The 16916-nt window shown below is 51.7% G+C and overlaps 1 protein-coding gene across 1 annotated transcript; it reads right to left on the bottom strand.

Annotated features, from left to right (window-relative positions):
- Positions 1–385: 385 nt before the first annotated feature.
- On the bottom strand, positions 386–9426 carry SLAMF8 (SLAM family member 8). The gene is made up of 5 exons (XM_004002653.5): positions 9327–9426; positions 6508–6834; positions 3051–3356; positions 2865–2969; positions 386–1107 (listed from the first exon to the last, which is right to left on the bottom strand). Exons 1-5 carry the CDS (start codon positions 9364–9366, stop codon positions 1043–1045), a joined length of 843 nt encoding a protein of 280 aa, XP_004002702.1. The 5' UTR covers positions 9367–9426; the 3' UTR covers positions 386–1042.
- Positions 9427–16916: the final 7490 nt, after the last annotated feature.

Genomic DNA, 16916 nt, shown 5'->3' with positions numbered 1-16916 from the left:
GTGAAGATGTCAATTAAAACTATGTTACCTGCAAAATGTCACCCATCCCAAGCAAGAGATGTCAACCATTCTTTGATCATCTAGAACTGTAAATTACCTACGAGGACCATGAATTTGGATGACCTGCAAGTCCTTCAAGGCCAGAAAGAGAAACCCTTTGACCCCCATTTCTCTTCATCAGGTTCTAGACCTTTTCTTATGATAATTCCTTGGCTTGGGGGAACCATCAGGGTCTCAGATAACAGGGGCTGGAATTGGGCCTGGAAGTGGGTGATTTTCTAATGTCTTTTAGAGGCTGGGACCCAGGTTGGAGGAAATCCTTTGATGCTGGCTGGTTAATAGTTGTGTTAGTCTTCTAGGGCTGCCAAAACAAGACACCACAGAATGGGTGACTAAACAGAAATTTATTTTCTCATTCTTGGAGATTGGAAGTCCAAGACTGAGGTGTTAGCAGGTTTGGTTTCTCCGGAAGCCTCTCTCCTTGGCTTTTGGCGGGCTTCCTTCTCTCTGTCTTTTCATGGTTTTCTCCTGTGTGTGCATGCTTCCCGGGTGTCTCTCCCTCTTCTTGTAAGGACACCAGTCATACCAGCTTAGGGTCATCTCAATGACCTCGTTTAACCTTAATTATCTTTTTAAAGGCCCTATCTCTAAACACAGTCATATTCTGAAATATTGGGGGTGGGGTTTAGGATTTCCACATTTAAAGGGAACAAATCCATAACAATACTTCATGAACAGCGGAGGGGCAGCGAGTGCTATGGATAATCAATCTATGGATCCTGGAGAACTTCTGGTGTTCTTGAAGAGATGTCCTGCTAGGCCCATGTTGCCCAGAGTAGAGCCAGAATATGTACCAGTAGAGAGAGAAGGGGGAGGGTGTGGAAGGTTGTGCCAACTGCCCAGGCCACTCCTGGGAGGTGGTACAGGAGTCTCATGGGAGGTCCAAGGTCCAGGGTGATTTCCAGGCACCAGCTACATCCCAGATCGTCATGTGGCTGGGCAGTGGGGTTCCTCACAATCCAGGCATTGCTCATGGCAGACCCTACACGAGGGGGCTCTCTGTCTCTTGATCCACTTCATTAGCACAGACATCCTTTTTCTTTTTCCCTGGCAAGGAGATCAGAAAGAAAGTAACTCCTCCAGTGTTTGTACCCAAGGCCCCTGCATCCTAACTGTCCTGGTCCAAGACCATCTCGGGCAAAGGGATATCTCTCCGGGTTTTCTAAGACCCTGGAAAAGGAGATGCTTCAAGGAGGAAGTTCTTCCTAACGTCTAGTCTTCCTCTGCAACTGTGGCACACATTTAGTTGTAGAAGGTATAGAAACTTAGAGCTGGGACAGACCCAGTTAAATGGCTGGCAGAAGCCACATGACAAAAGCCAGGACTGGCTTCCAGATGCCCTGAATCGAGCCTTTCCACTTCCCCAGACTGCCAAATTCTTTCTGCCCCGTCTCAGTGGACAACGCTGCTCTTTTCTGAGCCTCAAAACCATCAGATTAAGTGAAAGAAATCAGTCACAGAAGACCATACAGTTTATGATTCCATTTACATAAAATGTCCAGAATAGACAGTCTAGAGACAGAAAGGAAATTAGTGGTTGCCTGGGGCTGGAAGGGAAAGGGGGGTTAGGGAGTGATGGCTAAGGGGCTTGGGAATTTCTTTTTGGAGTAATGAGAATGTTCTCAGATTGAGTGTGGTGATGGATGCACAAATCTGTGACTGTAATAAAAGCCATTGAGTTTTACTCTTTAAATGTATGAATTATATGATATGTGAATTATAGTCCAATAAAACTGTTAAAACAAAAAGCTGCTCTTTCCTGGCTTCTACCATCTTACTATGAATCTTGGGGACTCTTTGGGCCAAAGGGCCAGGCCAGATGCTCTCAGGCGGAGACAGGGCCCCTGAATGGAGTGTGACCTCAGCTGTCCCCTCCTCCCTCCTTTGCTAGTGGAAAGAATATGCTGGAGCCAGCTTGGCGGCCCAGCTGCATGCTCAGCCGCTGGGCCAAGGCTCTTGCCTTTGGGAACAAATCCACTGTAACAAGGTCTTATGCCTCCTTCTCTTTGCTGGCCCACTCTCTCCATCCTGGGACCAGCCCAGACAGCCTAGGATGGACATGTCCAGGAGGCCCAGGTCAGCAAGGACAGTTCTTTCAGGGGTAACACATTCCAGGACTGGCTGTAGACCTCAGAACCCAGAGCACCTCCTTCTCTCTTCTCCTGGGAAAGGAAGCCCTGTGAGCTCCCGCCCAGAGAGGTGCTTCTATCAAGGAGCACTTCCTAGAATGGTTGACAAGAAGGGGTTGGGTTTCATCTAGACTTACGCCCAACACAGCTTTATTGATACCAGCTATGTTCCAGGAACCCTTGCTAGGTGCCTGGAGTGACCCAGAGTTTGTTTTTCGAGGGCTGAGAACTTCACAGAGAGTGAGGGCAGTAGGTGCTGGGACTGGGGTGAGCATTGGAGGGTCAAGGCGGGGCACAGACCCAGGCTGGGTGTGCAAGAGAAGTTCCAGAAGGCTTCCTGGAGGTGGCATGCCTTGAGGATGGTGGAGCTGACAGCCAAATGAAGACAGCAAGTTGGGCGGGAAATCATGGAAAATATTTTCCAGACAGAGAGAGTAGAATGTGCAAAGGCCTACAGAGGTACTTGGGAGAGTAGCACATTTGAAAACTGCTAAAGGAATTTCAAATAATTCAGTCTGAAGGAAGACCAGAATATTCGATGGAGAGGGCCAAGAGATGATGTGGGAGAGGTAAGGAGGGCAGAACACATGAAGCCTAAGAGGAGGTACGAACTCTGCCCTCCTCCTCCGCAGACCTGCCTCCTCGGCCCATCCCCAGCCCCCACAGGACTCCTACCTGACCAGGGGCCCCAGTGCCAGGCAGACAGACCAGCCAGGATCAGGAGCAGCAAGACGGGCACCACCACCAGCAGCACGTCTTTGTAGGAGGCCCTCCCTGGAGCTGGACATGGAGGAGACACGGTCACAGGGGGACCAGAAGCGTCACCACCCCTCAACCACTGCTTCCCAGCCCTCGGCATACCTGCCTGACGATGGCAGCTCTCCCAGGGGGTGACTGTGGCCAGGTCCCAGCTGACGGGGTTGGAGACAATGCAGGAATAGGCCACGCCTTTGTCTCCTGGTCCCAGGGACACACTCAGCACCTGTCCATCTGTGAAGAGGCCAGCTGGCTCCATACCAAGGTCCACAGTTCCCTCCCGTCGCCAGCTATAGGTTATGTCGCTGATGTTGGGAGCCCAGCAGGACAGGAACACTTGGCAGGTCTTGGGGGGCTGAGCATCCCCTGATACAGCGATGAACACTTTGACCACGGGCCTGGGCACTGCATCTGGGCAAGAACAGCAGAGCCGACATGGGTTAAAGGGATGCTGTACGCGCGGATCCCATAGCTCCAGCTCTGGGATCCATGCAGGGCTAGACTAAGCCTCTGACTAAGCCTCTCCAAAACCTTGTCTTTCTCCTACTGCCCACAGGACAGAAGCTGAATTCCTAAGTCTGGTATTTAACATCCTTCATCAAATAGTTGATGTCAACCTTTCTAGCTATACTTCCTGCTGACCCCCTCCTCACCCATCTTGATTAATTTCCTGTTAGTGTGTCATGCCCTTCCATATCTTCCATACGGCTTACCTGTACACATATGCCTTTTGTTTCTCATCCTTCTAGAGAACTCCTAACCATCCTTCCAGGCCCAGTGTGGACACACTGCTTACTGCTCTGATCGTGAAGCCTTCCCTGACATTCCAGGTGCAGCTCCGAGCCCTCCAAACACTCTGCGTATCCCTCTGTGTATCACAGTGTTCCCTGATACATGGTACGTCAGTCAGGGAGACAATAAGAGCTTATTAAGGTAGACACAAAGACAAGCACATTCCTGGGCTTTCGGAGCTTTTGGAGTCTGGTGAGGAAGACATACTAATGAGTGATTATGGATAACTAAGAAAATTCTTACAAGAATGCAAAGTTCTGTGAAGGAGCAGACAAGTGGGTGGGAGCTCTGCCTTGCAATTTCCATACCCCTCACTCCCAAGGTGCTCAGCTACCCGGGCCACTGGCCAGATTGGTGTCCTGGTGTCCAGACCATGGCTCCCTTTTGCTATATTGGTTGATGAGTAGATCGTGAGTCTCACGGCAGGGAATGCCAGCAGGAGACCATTCTGGAGACAACGGGAGGGCTGTCTCTGACAACATTCCAGAGTCAAGCAGAGTAAAACCTCATTAATGCCAGCTCAATCTGGTGGGATTTGTGATATGAAAAAAGAAAAGATTTGCTGGGTGCACTAATAGTATAAACAAAGATTACAGGGGGGGATATTTACACTACTTAAGAGGACAGGCTGCATCCAAACACGATCAGGCACAGTAGAAACACCCATTGACATTTCTGGTAACTGATCTGCTAATTCAAATCATTCTCATCCATTGTCAAAGCAGAGCTCCTAAGGACGGCTGCTTGGCAGCTTTGTGCAATTAGTTCTAATCACGCTATGTATTTGGAAGCAATAAAACAGCAATTTCCTTAAAATCTGTAATTCAGATGCTGCGAACAAGGCATTTTAGAGCTTAGTGGTGTGGGTGCTGCCTGTATTATCACGTTCCACGTCCTTATTTCACATGTGCGGCAGCGGAGACTCAGAACAAGGGCGAGGCTCCCTGGCTGCCTGTATGGTTGTGAAGGCTGTTCACTGCGCAAGGGCCTTGGCTCAGGGGTAACAGGTGAGAGGGGGGTGTTGAATTTCAGCTGGCACTTGGCTTGCCATACAGTGCAACCTGGGTCAGGGCAGTGTGCATCCGTTTAGTCACACGCTAGCAGCCCAAGGGGCTCACCGAGAGATGACCCAGTTATCTCCCCCTGGGCACGGGCGGGTCTCTCTCTTTTCCAATTTACCACCTCCTCTCTCTCCCTCAGTGTTTCCTTTTGCCCGGCTCTCGCTTCTGCTCTCCATTCTTCCACTGGGACCTTATCTTTTCCCTGTTTCTATCCAAATTTCTGAGGTTTTACTAAAATAGGGGTCACTGACACATCTTTTCGAAGCCGCTAGGTAGATGAATAGGAGCTCAAAGGGCATTTTATCTAAACCAGCAAAAATATGGTGGCAGTGGTAGAGGTGGAGGCAAAGATAGTGACGGCGGTTCAGGTGATTGTGGGGGGTTAGAGGGGGGTTGGAGGTGGAGGCAGTGATGGTGGGGTGATGGAGAGGGGGGTGGAGGGGGAGGCAGTGATGGTGGGGGTGATGGTGGGCTGATGGAGAGGGGGTGGAGGGGGAGGCAGTGATGGTGGGGTGATGGAGAGGGGGTGGAGGTGGAGGCAGTGATCATGGGATGGTGATGGTGGGTGATCCAGAGGGGGGTAGAGGTGGAGACATGTTGTTGGTGCAGGCAATGGTGGGCTGTTGAATGTGGTTGTCGTGGCAGTGGTTGCTCTGATGATAGTGGCTGTGATATAGGTGAAGGTAAAGTTGCTGGAAAGAAAGACTCATCCAGCTCCCAGTGAATTCAGTCAAACCAGCTGAGGGACTGAAAGCAACTTTATGAATGGCCCTTCCACCCCAGGTAGAGGAGAGGAGTTCCTCAGCTGAGCCCTGCCAACTCAGAGTCATGAGAAACAAAGAGTTGTTGTTTTTAGCCCGTAAATTTTGGGGATGGTTTATTTTACTACAATACATAATAAAGAGAACCCACGAATGACATAAATTTAAAATCTCTCAATAATGCTAAAAGAGTTCTATAAAGTAATATGAAATAATTCTATACTTTAATTAAAATTTAAATTTTAATTTAAAATGTTGTGTCATAGTTTCACTGTAATATTTACATTTCTTTTCTGTGGTGCATAAAATAATGGCACATCTTATCACCTTTTATCTTAGAACTGATGACTTTTGGCTTAAGAACCCACTTGCCAATGCAGGAGATGTAGGAGACGCGGGTTCAATCCCTGGGTTGGGAAGAGCCCCTGGAGGAGAGCATGGCAACCCATTCCTGTATTCTTGCCTGGTGAAGCCCATGGACAGAGTCTGCTGGGCTACAGCCCATGGGATCGCAAAGATCTGGACAAGACTGAGAGCTTAGCACACACGCACAGGCTAGCCTCTATCCTAGATGCTTTCTCAACTGATTTTACCTTTATTGGCATTTACATGGTAATATTACTCTACTCGTTTTACAAGTGAGAAAGATCAGTGTCAGGCAGCTAAGTATTGTGTCTAAGGCCACTGAGATAAGAAGATAGAGCTAGAGTTCTGAGCAGGGCTGTCCGGTGGCAGAGTCTGGCTGCCCCAGCCAGAAACTCAAGTGGGAGAGCCCCAGGAGTTTTCTTACCTCTGGGTGTGGGGGAGCAACTGTTCCCTGAATCAGCCATGAGGTCAGAAGCCAGAGGTTTCTAGAACTCTGCTCTCCCCAGTTCCCAGGACTCAAGATGCCTTCCCGGAGTTTGATGGGAAGGCGTGGGGCAGAGAGCCTGCGTCAGGCACACTCACCGTACACTTTGAGCTGCAGGGTCTGGGTCCGGGCCCGACCTTGCTTGTCCACCAGCAGCACGGAGAAGTTGCCGCTGTCTCCAGACTCCAGTGGCCGCAGTTCCAGGCTGAGGTTGCTGTGCAGCTGGGCTCGGCCCAGGAAGCGGGAGCGGTATAGCGTCTCTGGGGAGCCCCGGAAGAACGTGGCCAGGAGCTCCTCTGAAGGCCAGAGGGATCTCCAGATGGCCTCTCGGACTTGGAAACCGGGAGGGTGATCTGCCACCAGCAGCGCCGAGCCGCCCACCTGGCCCTGCACTTGGGCACTGGCGATGACCATGGGAAGCAGTGCTGAAAGGACAGAGCTCCGTCACTCTGCCTGTGCCAAACCTTCTCTCTCTCTGCACTCGGCTGAGCTGCTATGGAGCAGAGGGCCCTTCTCTCACCCAAGCTGAGGGGGCACTGTGCCCGGGCCTGGGAATAAAACAGTGAGGAAGGAATTCGGTCCCTGTGCTCATGGGGCTCTGACTCATAAGAAAGCAATCTGCCACAATGGCAAAAAGGGGTGCCCTGGGAGAACATGGGTAGGGTGATAGGGTGAACTGGCCTGGCCTTGAGGAGCTCAGAGAAGCGAAGGTTAAGCTGAGACTTGAAAGAGGAATGGGAATCGGCCAGGCCAAGCAGAGGGCAGCCTGCAGTGGGGACTGGGCAGTGTTAGAGGCTGAGGAGCCGCACAAAGGCCCGGAGGGTGAGAGAGCTCAGTGCATCAAGGGAACTGAAAGTAGCTCTCTGCAGGGGGAGTAAGACATTGCACTGCAGAGTCTGCAGGAGCCAGGTCCTGCAGGGCCCTGAAAGCAACTTTGGAGTTTGGGCTTTATCCTTAGAGTGATGGGGAGCCTCGGATAGGCTTTAAGTAAGCGAGTGACGTGATTAGATCTATGGTTAGAAAGACAACTCCAGCAAGGATGCAGGAGTTGAGGACGAGGAATGGAGGATGCAGAGGACGTGGGCTAAGGCTGAGGCTTTGGCTACTAATCCCAAGGAGCGTGATGGAAACCATGGAAGGGAGCAGTGGGGATGGGCAGAAGTGGGAGGAACGACGTGGGATTAAGGTGTGTAGTCAGTGGGATCTGGTAACAAATTAGATCTGGGAGTGAGGGAGTGAGGAATCAAAAATGGCTCCCAGGTCCTTGGGACCCATTTGGTACCATTCTCCATGATCCAGAAAAGAAGGAGAAATAGAATGGAGGTGAGATGGCAAGAGGCTGTTTCATTGGGAACATACTGTGTTCGACCTGTGTGGGTGACACCTCTGTTTGAATTCCCACTCTGACTCCTTTGCTGGCTAACTTCTGCTCATCCTTGAAGCATTCCCACCTCCCCAACCTCCTCTATTCCTCTTTGCTGTTTACAAACTCTCTGTGTTCTCACCACAGCCTGGGGCCACCTCTACAATTCTCTTATCCCTCTATGTTACCGCTTGTTTATGAGTCCCACGAGACCCTGAGTTCCTCTTCTGATCTTTGGGCTCTCCGTGACCACTGCTGTTTAGGAAGAGATTGCAGGAGAAGCCAGCAAGTTTACTTACCGCATGATGAAATTGGCAAGGACTTCCCTTGCGCCTGACTCAGTGGCGTGGGCAGGGGTGCAGAGCAGAAAAAGTGCAGATAGGGAACACACCCAAGTGTTGGGAGGCTGGTTAGGAAGACGTATTCTGGATGACCACTCAGCCAGCCACTGTAACTCCAGTCCCCAGTCCATCTCACTGCCCTGCCAGTCCCAGGCACCTCAGTCTGAACCGGGGATGGCTCCAGAGTTAATGCACATTGTAGATGCCACATCCAGAGAGCACAGCATTGGATGCCAATCAAGACTCCTGTTCTATCCTACTCTAGCTCTGCCATGAATGAACTGAGCAATCTTCTGGGGCACTCTCCTCCCTTCTGATATCCCATCCAGAAAACAAGGGGGTACATTCAGTCAGTGGCACTTTCACCACTCAGAAAAATTATTTTGGCTTCCCATGTCCAAGGATTTGAAAGATTTTCAAACCTAACAGATTTCCTCTCTGGGGCAGGACTTCCTTGACATGCTTAGAAATGTTGACGCTTGCAGATTTTTGGAGCCAGGAACTCAGGTGGGAAACCCAGACAAAGTCGTCTCAAAGGCCTTGTGAGTCTCTGATGCAAACAGAAGAGTCTGCGTCTTTGCTGCACCCCACGACTCTCATCCCCTGGCCTAGCACTGCTGGCTTTTGTCACATTGACCACTTGTTGACCAATCAGGGGCGGGGGGTGTCAGGCATCAGACAGGATGCAAGCGGTGTCACCCAGTGCTGAGGAGACCTGAGGTCTCTTCTGACATCGCACTGTTATCGGCCACCCGGAATCTGCGTGCACTGTATTAACTTGCTTTTGCCTCTTACTCTCCTCGGTGTCCACTTCCACAGACCTTGGGGTGGGGGCTCAGTTTTCCCACAGGCAGCTGGAAAGACATTCTTAGACTGCAAGAGCCCCACTCTCCCCTGCTCCCCCCAGACCGTATTTAGAATTTGCATGCTGCCAGACCCTCACGTTCTCACCACCATATCTAACAAAACCAATGGTCCTACCAGCTTCAGTTTTAACTTTCCTGGACCACAAAACAGCTCATGTCTCATGGACACAGAGGCTCCTTGTACTTCCACCCTTCTTCCCAAGATCCTGTGTCTCTTTGCCCCTGCCTGGCTTTCAAGGCTCCCCGAGAACTTGCTTCCATCTACCCTACCCTTCCTCAGCTCCTGGGTTCTCCCTTGGAATGGGGAGGGGCCTTCAGTGCTCTGAGGGTGGGCCTGCCCCACTTACCTTCCCAGAGAAGCAGACTCCAAGGAGACCACACGGCCATACTTCAGAGAGGCAGACAGACTCCCTCGACGACCCAAATCCAGAACATCCCAGGCCAAGTGGATGCACGGAAGGAGCTGTGGTCCTTCTGGAAAGTCCCATGTTCAGAAGGAGGAATCTTGACTCAGAACAAGATGCCCCAAAAGTGAAAATATCCAGAGGAAAGTGGAAGTTGGCCTCAGACTTGGCTGGGCTCTTTCAGGAGCCAGTTCTTGTAAGTCAGCCTCTTTCAAATGCCTATGGTTAGCTAAGGCAGGCGGCAAGTGCCCCCGCACAAGCCGATATCCTCCTCACTGACTCTCGCTGGGCAGCCCCGCATCCCACACTGCCTGGCTGCCCCTCCTTTCCTGTGGAAGCCACGGAAAGCCCTCTAAACTGCAATTCTTATTGTCACTTCTCCTCTGCTTAAAATTCCTCCATGGCCTCCAGCTGCCCTCAGGATCAAGGGCAACTAAACTGTTGGCTTAGGATACAAAGCTCTCCTAAGTCCAACTCCAGCTTGTTTCTCTAGCCTGGCGTCCCATGCCCTTCCGCTCTCCAACCACGCCAAGCAGTGCTGCCTCTTCTCAGAAATGCTAATTCCACACTTTCATGTGCTCGATCCTCCACCAGGCAAGCTGTTCCATACATCCTCCTAGACTTTCTGTGGTTATGTGGGCTATGCAGCTGACCAGACTCCCATTCAGGGCTTCCTGACCACAGGCAGTGTGAGGAACCTTCCCTTCTGTGTGCTCAGGGCATGCCTGTTCTTCTATTATCACTCGTAACACATTGTCCTGTAACAGTTTTCTCATCTCCATAGACTGTTTATTGCCAAGGTCTCATATCCAAGTCTGGGTTCCCCTTGGTGCTGGGCAAGTCACGAATGCTTTGTTGTTTAGTTGCTAAGTGGTGTCCTATTCTTTGTGATCCAATGAACTGTAGGCTGCCAGGCTCCTCTGTCCATGGGATTTTCCAGGCAACAGTACTGGAGTGAGTTGCCATTTCCTTCTCCAGGGGATCTTCCAGACCCAGGAGCGAACCTGTGTCTCTGAGTCTCCTGCATTAGTAGGTGGTTTCTTTACCACCGTGCCACTGCTTATCAGGGACTATGAGCCCAGACCTTAATGGATGCTTAATGAATAGCATCTTTCCGGGGTCACAGAGAAGCAGAGCTGTGAGCTGAGCTTCAGCCTTTGGAGCATGGTCCATTCTGCCAGTCACCCCATCCTCACTACCTTTATCTTTTCACTTCTGAAGGTTACTTGGTTTCTTGACTCAAGGAAGGTTTTGCAAGAAGGAAGATCCCTGAGCTTCCTGAGTGTGGCTTGTGGTAGCTAGTCCTGCCTAGCTTCTGACCTGTCAGTCAAATTGGACGCTCTGCTCTGCACCAATAAGGAGGTAGCTGTGCTGGCGGATGAGCAGAGGATTCTGGGATAGGCTTCCAGCCCTCCAGGTACTGACCACCAAATGGTAGGGATAGCATATGCCTAGGAAGGGAAGCGGAGAAGGCAACGGCACCCCACTCCAGTACTCTTGCCTGGAAAATCCCATGGACGGAGGAGCTGGGTAGGCTGCAGTCCATGGGGTCGCTAAGAGTCCGACGTGACTGAGCGACTTCACTTTCAATTTTCACTTTCCACTTTCATGCATTGGAGAAGGAAATGGCAACCCACTTCAGTGTTCTTACCTGGAGAACCCCAGGGACGGGGAAGCCTGGTGGGCTGCCGTCTATGGGGTCGCACAGAGTCGGACCTGACTGAAGCGACTTAGCAGCAGCAGCAGCAGCCGGAAGGGAAGACCCACCACGGACAGGCATCAGTTCAGTTCAGTCACTCAGTCGTGTCAGACTCTTTGCGACCCCATGAATCGCAGCACGCCAGGCCTCCCTGTCCATCACCAACTCCCGGAGTTCACTCAGACTCACGTCCATTGAGTCCGTGATGCCATCCAGCCATCTCATCCTCTGTCGTCCCCTTCTCCTCCTGCCCTCAATCCCTCCCAACATCAGAGTCTTTTCCAGTGAGTCAACTCTTCACATGAGGTCGCCAAAGTACTGGAGTTTGAGCTTTAGCATCATTCCTTCCAAAGAAATCCCAGGGCTGATCTCCTTCAGAATGGACTGGTTGGATCTCCTTGCAGTCCAAGGGACTCTCAAGAGTCTTCTCCAACACCACAGTTCAAAGGCATCAATTCTTCAGCGCTCAGCTTTCTTCACAGTCCAACTCTCACAACCATACATGACTACTGAAAAAACCATAGCCTTGACTAGACGGACCTTTGTTGGCAAAATAATGTCTCTGCTTTTCAATATGCTGTCTAGGTTGGTCATAACTGGTCTGGGCAAAAGAGCAGGACAGATAGTCTACCCCACGTGATCCCGTGGACTGCAGCCCACCAGGCTCCTCTGTTCATGGGATTCTTCAGGCCGGAATACTGGGCTGGGTTGTCATTTCTTTCTCCAGGAGATCTTCCTGACCTAGGGTTTGAACCTTGGCCTCCCACATTTTGAGCAATTTCTTTACCATCTAAGCCTCCGTAGAAGCCCCTGGTGGGCAGGGGCTGCTCCCTTAAAAGGAAGAATTTGAGCTGCGTCTTGGTCATGGATCTACTTTGGATATGCTGAGAAAACAGGGTGGGCCAGAGGTTGGGTGGGGGGTGCTCTGAGCATGAGGGGAGAGCAGGGTGTAAGGCTTGACGGCGGGGAGGTCCCAAGTAGGCTCCAGGGACAATGAAGGACCAGAAGGGGGAACCCTCTAAGGCTGCTGTGGGTAAAATGGAAAGGGAGGTTGGGGGTCAGATTATGGAGGCTTTGAGTATGGGGTTAAGTTTAGGTTTTTACTCTGGAGACCAGCAGTTCTCATCCTTGCTGAAACCTTGGGTTCTCGGGAATTCTGTTCAGTGGGGCTGGGCTGGGTCCCAGGAGCCTGTCATTTTAACAGTCACTGCATTCAGGTGGTTCTGAGCTGGTGTATGGAGGGAGCTCTGAGAAGCACTGCTTGGAAGGAGGGGGGCTGTTTGTTACCCATTTTTGGCTAGCTTGCTAGTGGGAGGACAGCGTGCAGGGCTGATTACTATTGTTCTTTAGTTGCTGAGTTGTGTCTGACTCTATGTGACTACATGGTCTGTAGCCTTCCAAGCTCCTCTGTCTGTGGGATTTCCCATGCAAGAGTACTGGAGTGGGTTGCCATTTCCTTTCCCAGGGGATCTTCCCAACCCAGGGATGGAACCCGCATCTCCTGCACTGGCCGGAGGATTCTTTACCGCTAAGCCACCAGGGAAGCGCAAAGGCACACTGAAGCAGAGGATGGTTTCAATCCATTAAGCCTTGGGTTATGGGCCCAGCACACTTTCACTGTACCATTCTGCTACCTCAGGGCTGATCGGGGGAGAAAAAAGAGGCAGAGTGGCCTGGGTAGCAGCTGTTGTGATCATCCTGACTGAAGCAGACAGGAACCCTCTAGGGAGAAAGGGGCAGAGCTAGAGTCATGATGGAACTAACCCTAACCTGCCTATAGGCGGAGAGGTCAAAGGAGGGGATCAGCTATGCGACTCCACTGCCAATTTCCTCATCCATGTGTCAGATGTTCAGTGAGCATCTACTTACGTGCCAGGTGCTGGGGACACAGACATGAAAGGCACAGATTCCCTGCCTTCAAGGAATCTGCAGTTTAGATGAGAAGGTGGACATGTAACCCAATAATTACAATCAGAGTGGCCAGAGCAAAGCCAGCTGTGTGCAAAGCACGCTATGGCAGCCAGAGGGTGCATGGATAGGAGCCAGCAGGGTGGGCGGGAGGCTGGGAGGCCCCTGTGGAGCTGGGGTGGAGACTGAGGGGCGCCTTAGGATATAAACGACGAGGGTGAGGATAGGACATAACTCAGGCTCTGGGATCGGGTTTTGTGGGTTCAGATCTTGGTTGTGAAATGAGCAAAGTGACTGCTCTGTGTTTAGCATCTTCATTCATGAAATAGAGATTAATAACAGTATCTACATCTTCATGGTGCCCCCAGGGTGAAACCACTTAGAATGGGTTCTGGCGCATAGTCATGTGAAATGAAAAATGTTGCCCACCATCCAATACTACAAGAATCAAGTCGTTGGCTACTGCAGTTGTTACCCTGAAAGGAATTCAGGGTGACAATCAGGATGAGGCCGTCTGTGCTCTGGGAAAACAGGCAGAACAGGCCCTCAGATATATTGAAAGAAAATTTTATGAACCCTGTTTCTTGCGTCTTCCCATACTTAGAAAAGCAATAAAATCATTAACTAAGATGCCTGTGCCTCATACCTAGCAGCAACCTTCTACCAAGGTGTGTGCTGGATTGCACGTACCCCTTCTCCCAAACCACATATATGCTGACCTCCCCTAACCTCTTCGGAGCAGCTTCTCAGAGTGACCGGAGAGGCTGTCTCCTGGGCTCTAGTTCTCAGTGAGTCTCCAAATGAAACGGAGGCTCTCAGCTCTCACATTTTGCAATTCAATTTCAGCTGATAGTCTGCACTCAAAAAAATTAACCATTGTCACTACACGGCCAGAGAGAGGGAAGGAGGAGAGCTGGGCAAGCGCAGGTAGTGGAGTGTTGAGGTTCGAGCAGCCCTGCTCTAACTCTCTTCTCCCAGACTGTGAGCTCTTGAGAGTGGGGATCAGGCTCCCTTCATGTCTGCACCCTGTATATCACCAAGGACAGGCTTTCTACCAAGTGGTGCCCTCCAAACAGGTGCTGAAGTGGGTTGAATGATTCTGAAGTGTCAAGGCCAGGCTTGGGGTGGGCCTGGGGTGCAGGAGTCTGGCCAGCATGTGAATGCTGGAAATACAGATGCTGAGTTCCCTTGGGGGAGACAGTGGGCAGTCACACTCCCTCTTGGCAGAAGGGGTGGTCAGTGTGGTCCATCCCAGCAGGACATGAGTTGCTGTCTCCAGTGCACCAGCCCTTTTGCTTGAGGGGAATTTCAGGGGGGGCTGAGAAAGTGGGGAGGAGGAGATTGTGTGAGGACCTGAAAATATCGCACGCACCTCGCCTCAAAGAACTTCTAGCAGCCCTGAGACAACTGGAGAAAAACCGACTGCTGAAGGCACAGGAAGGGTTAAGTCCTGGCGGCAGTTTCTCCCCCCACTGCTAATCACTGGTTCAGACCACATTAATTACCCAGCCACAGGGGGAGTGCATAGCGCAAATTAACTGCTGAGTTCAAAGGGGCCACTCCCCACATTTCTTAATTAAGAGAGCAGCTGGCAGCCTGGGCTGCACTCAGCCTCCCTGGGGCCTTTCAGGGAAACTCGAGTGGCTGAGACCGAGTCTACCTCTGCCCAGGCCCGGGCAGGCAGGGTAGCCCCATCTGCCAGGTGGAGTGGTCTGCGTTCGCCTTCACTGTGGGCTGGGGGTGGGGGGCTGGGGGGAGCAGGTGTGCACTGTGGGGGTGGGGGGAGCCGGTGTTAATTGGGGCTCATCTGAGCCCGCAAACCTCAGCCCTGAGAGCAGATTTCAGGTTGGGTGGTGGTGCAGATTCAGGGTGGGGTGGAACTGGATGCAGTGTAAAGGGTGGCCGAAGCGATGCCCTGTCCCTGCCTACTCAAACTTGTTCTTCTTCTTGGACTGGCCTTAGGGCAGAATGGCCTCGCTCCCTCCCCGCCTCCCTGCACCTCGAGACAAGTGCAATAGGGGGGAAAAAGTAGAATGTTTGAGAAGAGAAGGGAGCTGGCCGAGGAAGAGCACCAGGCAGGAAGGAGTGGGGGGCCTTTAGAGGCTTTTGGAATACAAGGAAGAAAGCAGAGTGTTCCTGGGGGTGGATGGGGCTCTGGGCACTGCTTTTTTTTTTTTTTAAATCATTTATTTTAATTGGAGGATAATTACTTTAGAATATTGTGATTGTTTTTGCTGTACATCAACATGAATCCACCATCGGTATACATGTGTCCGCCGCCTCCTGAACCTCTTCCCTCCCCACTCCATCCCTCTAGGTTGTCCCAGAGCCCTGGATTTGGGTGGGCACCGCTTCTAAGCAGGATGGGGCTGAGGGCAGGCAGAATCCCCATGAGCCCTGTGTCTACCTTCATCTATACGCTTCCCATAGAGTGGACCAGCTGCCTGCACCGTCTGCCAGCTGATGCCCTGGCAGCCCCAAAGGCTGCCCCGGGGAAGGGGCGTGGCCTGTGCACCCCTCCCTTGGCGGCCAGCTTGGTCAGTGGCGCTGCCTGTCGGGGAGACTGTCTGAGGTGGTGTGTGCGCATGTGAAGTGGACACATCTTCCTTCCCCTGAGAGGACACTCTAGTGTCTGCCCGGCCCAAGGCTGGCTTCTGCTTCAGTATTTGTGCCCAGGGCACTTCTCCTACATCAGCCTCATCCTGGCCTTGCTGGGAGTTGGTAGAATGGGGCCTGGTGCTCACAGCTGGAAGTGGGATGACCGAGGAGAGGGGAGAAAGAGGGAGCCTAAGAAGCAGCACTCAGGAGGGGAGGGGTGGGAGGGTCTGAGGCTTCAGCAGGCAGGGCCTGCTTCTCAGACAAAGACACACTTTCCCAGAGGGTGGAAGATGGCCCAGAAAAGAAAGCAAGCTGTGACTGAGCTACGTGTAAGTAGAGAAGGGGAAGACGGAAACTCATTTCTTCACTCACTCGCTTACACAGTATTTGCAGGGTTCCCATGGTGTGCACACTAAGGTACTGAGCAAATGTTTATCGGGGATCAGCGCAGCATGAGAAGGCCCTGTGAGGTCAGCCACACAGGCTGATGATGACAGCGATCATGCTCCTGACCATGGAAGAAACCGTCGCTATTGATCAGCGCCTCACGTGGGAGAGAATTCCAGAAACAAGTACAGCAGAGGCTCTTCGTTCACAGAGTGGTGCGTGCTGAAGGAGCAGCCTTGCTGATGCTCCAGCTCGGCCAGGTACAACTTCTTCGGCCGTGTCGGCAGAGATACAATATGGGGAAGCCTGGGTCTTTCCCATGCTGTGCCCCTTGTCTGTACTTACTGTCACCACAGTTGAGACAAAGATGAAGGACACAGAACTGTTTAGTGGGTGCTTATTTAAATAAAAAGGTAGGGGGTCTATTTCCTAGCCAAATTTAAAATAACCTGGAATTGAAAGAAATTCCAGCATGTGCAGTCTGCCTGGTTCAGGGAAGGGCCGTGCTCAGTTCTTATTGTTCGTACCTAGATGGCATGAACGAACACAAAACATGCAAACAAGGGAGGGGTGTTTACTGAGACCTAACAACAAAGCTGTCCAATGAATGGGTCAGATCCCAGTGTAGGCTGCTGGGCAAGTCCCCGCCTACCCAAGAGGGCCACTAGGGAGCAGCCCTGAGGCTCCTGGTTGTCCTCTTCCTCTCCACATTAAGGGGCACCTCCAGACTGCCTCTCTGTCCTTATGCCAGCTAAGTTCTCTTGCCCATAAATGATATGACCCCATAGAGCCCAGGTCCCTAGATGAGGCACAGCTAACTCACCCCGGCTGGGTAAGTGTTTGCATTTAGCTCTGACTTGGAAAGAAAAAGAACGTTTCCTATTTCAGAGCCTTCATCAAGCATGGAGGCTGCTGCGGGCCTTCCAGTGGGGAGCAGCACT

Source organism: Ovis aries, chromosome 1, assembly GCF_016772045.2.
Source record: "Ovis aries strain OAR_USU_Benz2616 breed Rambouillet chromosome 1, ARS-UI_Ramb_v3.0, whole genome shotgun sequence".
NCBI classification, from domain to species: Eukaryota; Metazoa; Chordata; class Mammalia; order Artiodactyla; family Bovidae; genus Ovis; species Ovis aries.
The sequence above is the reverse complement of the archived record's forward strand: the minus strand, read 5'-3'. Positions and strand labels throughout refer to the sequence as shown.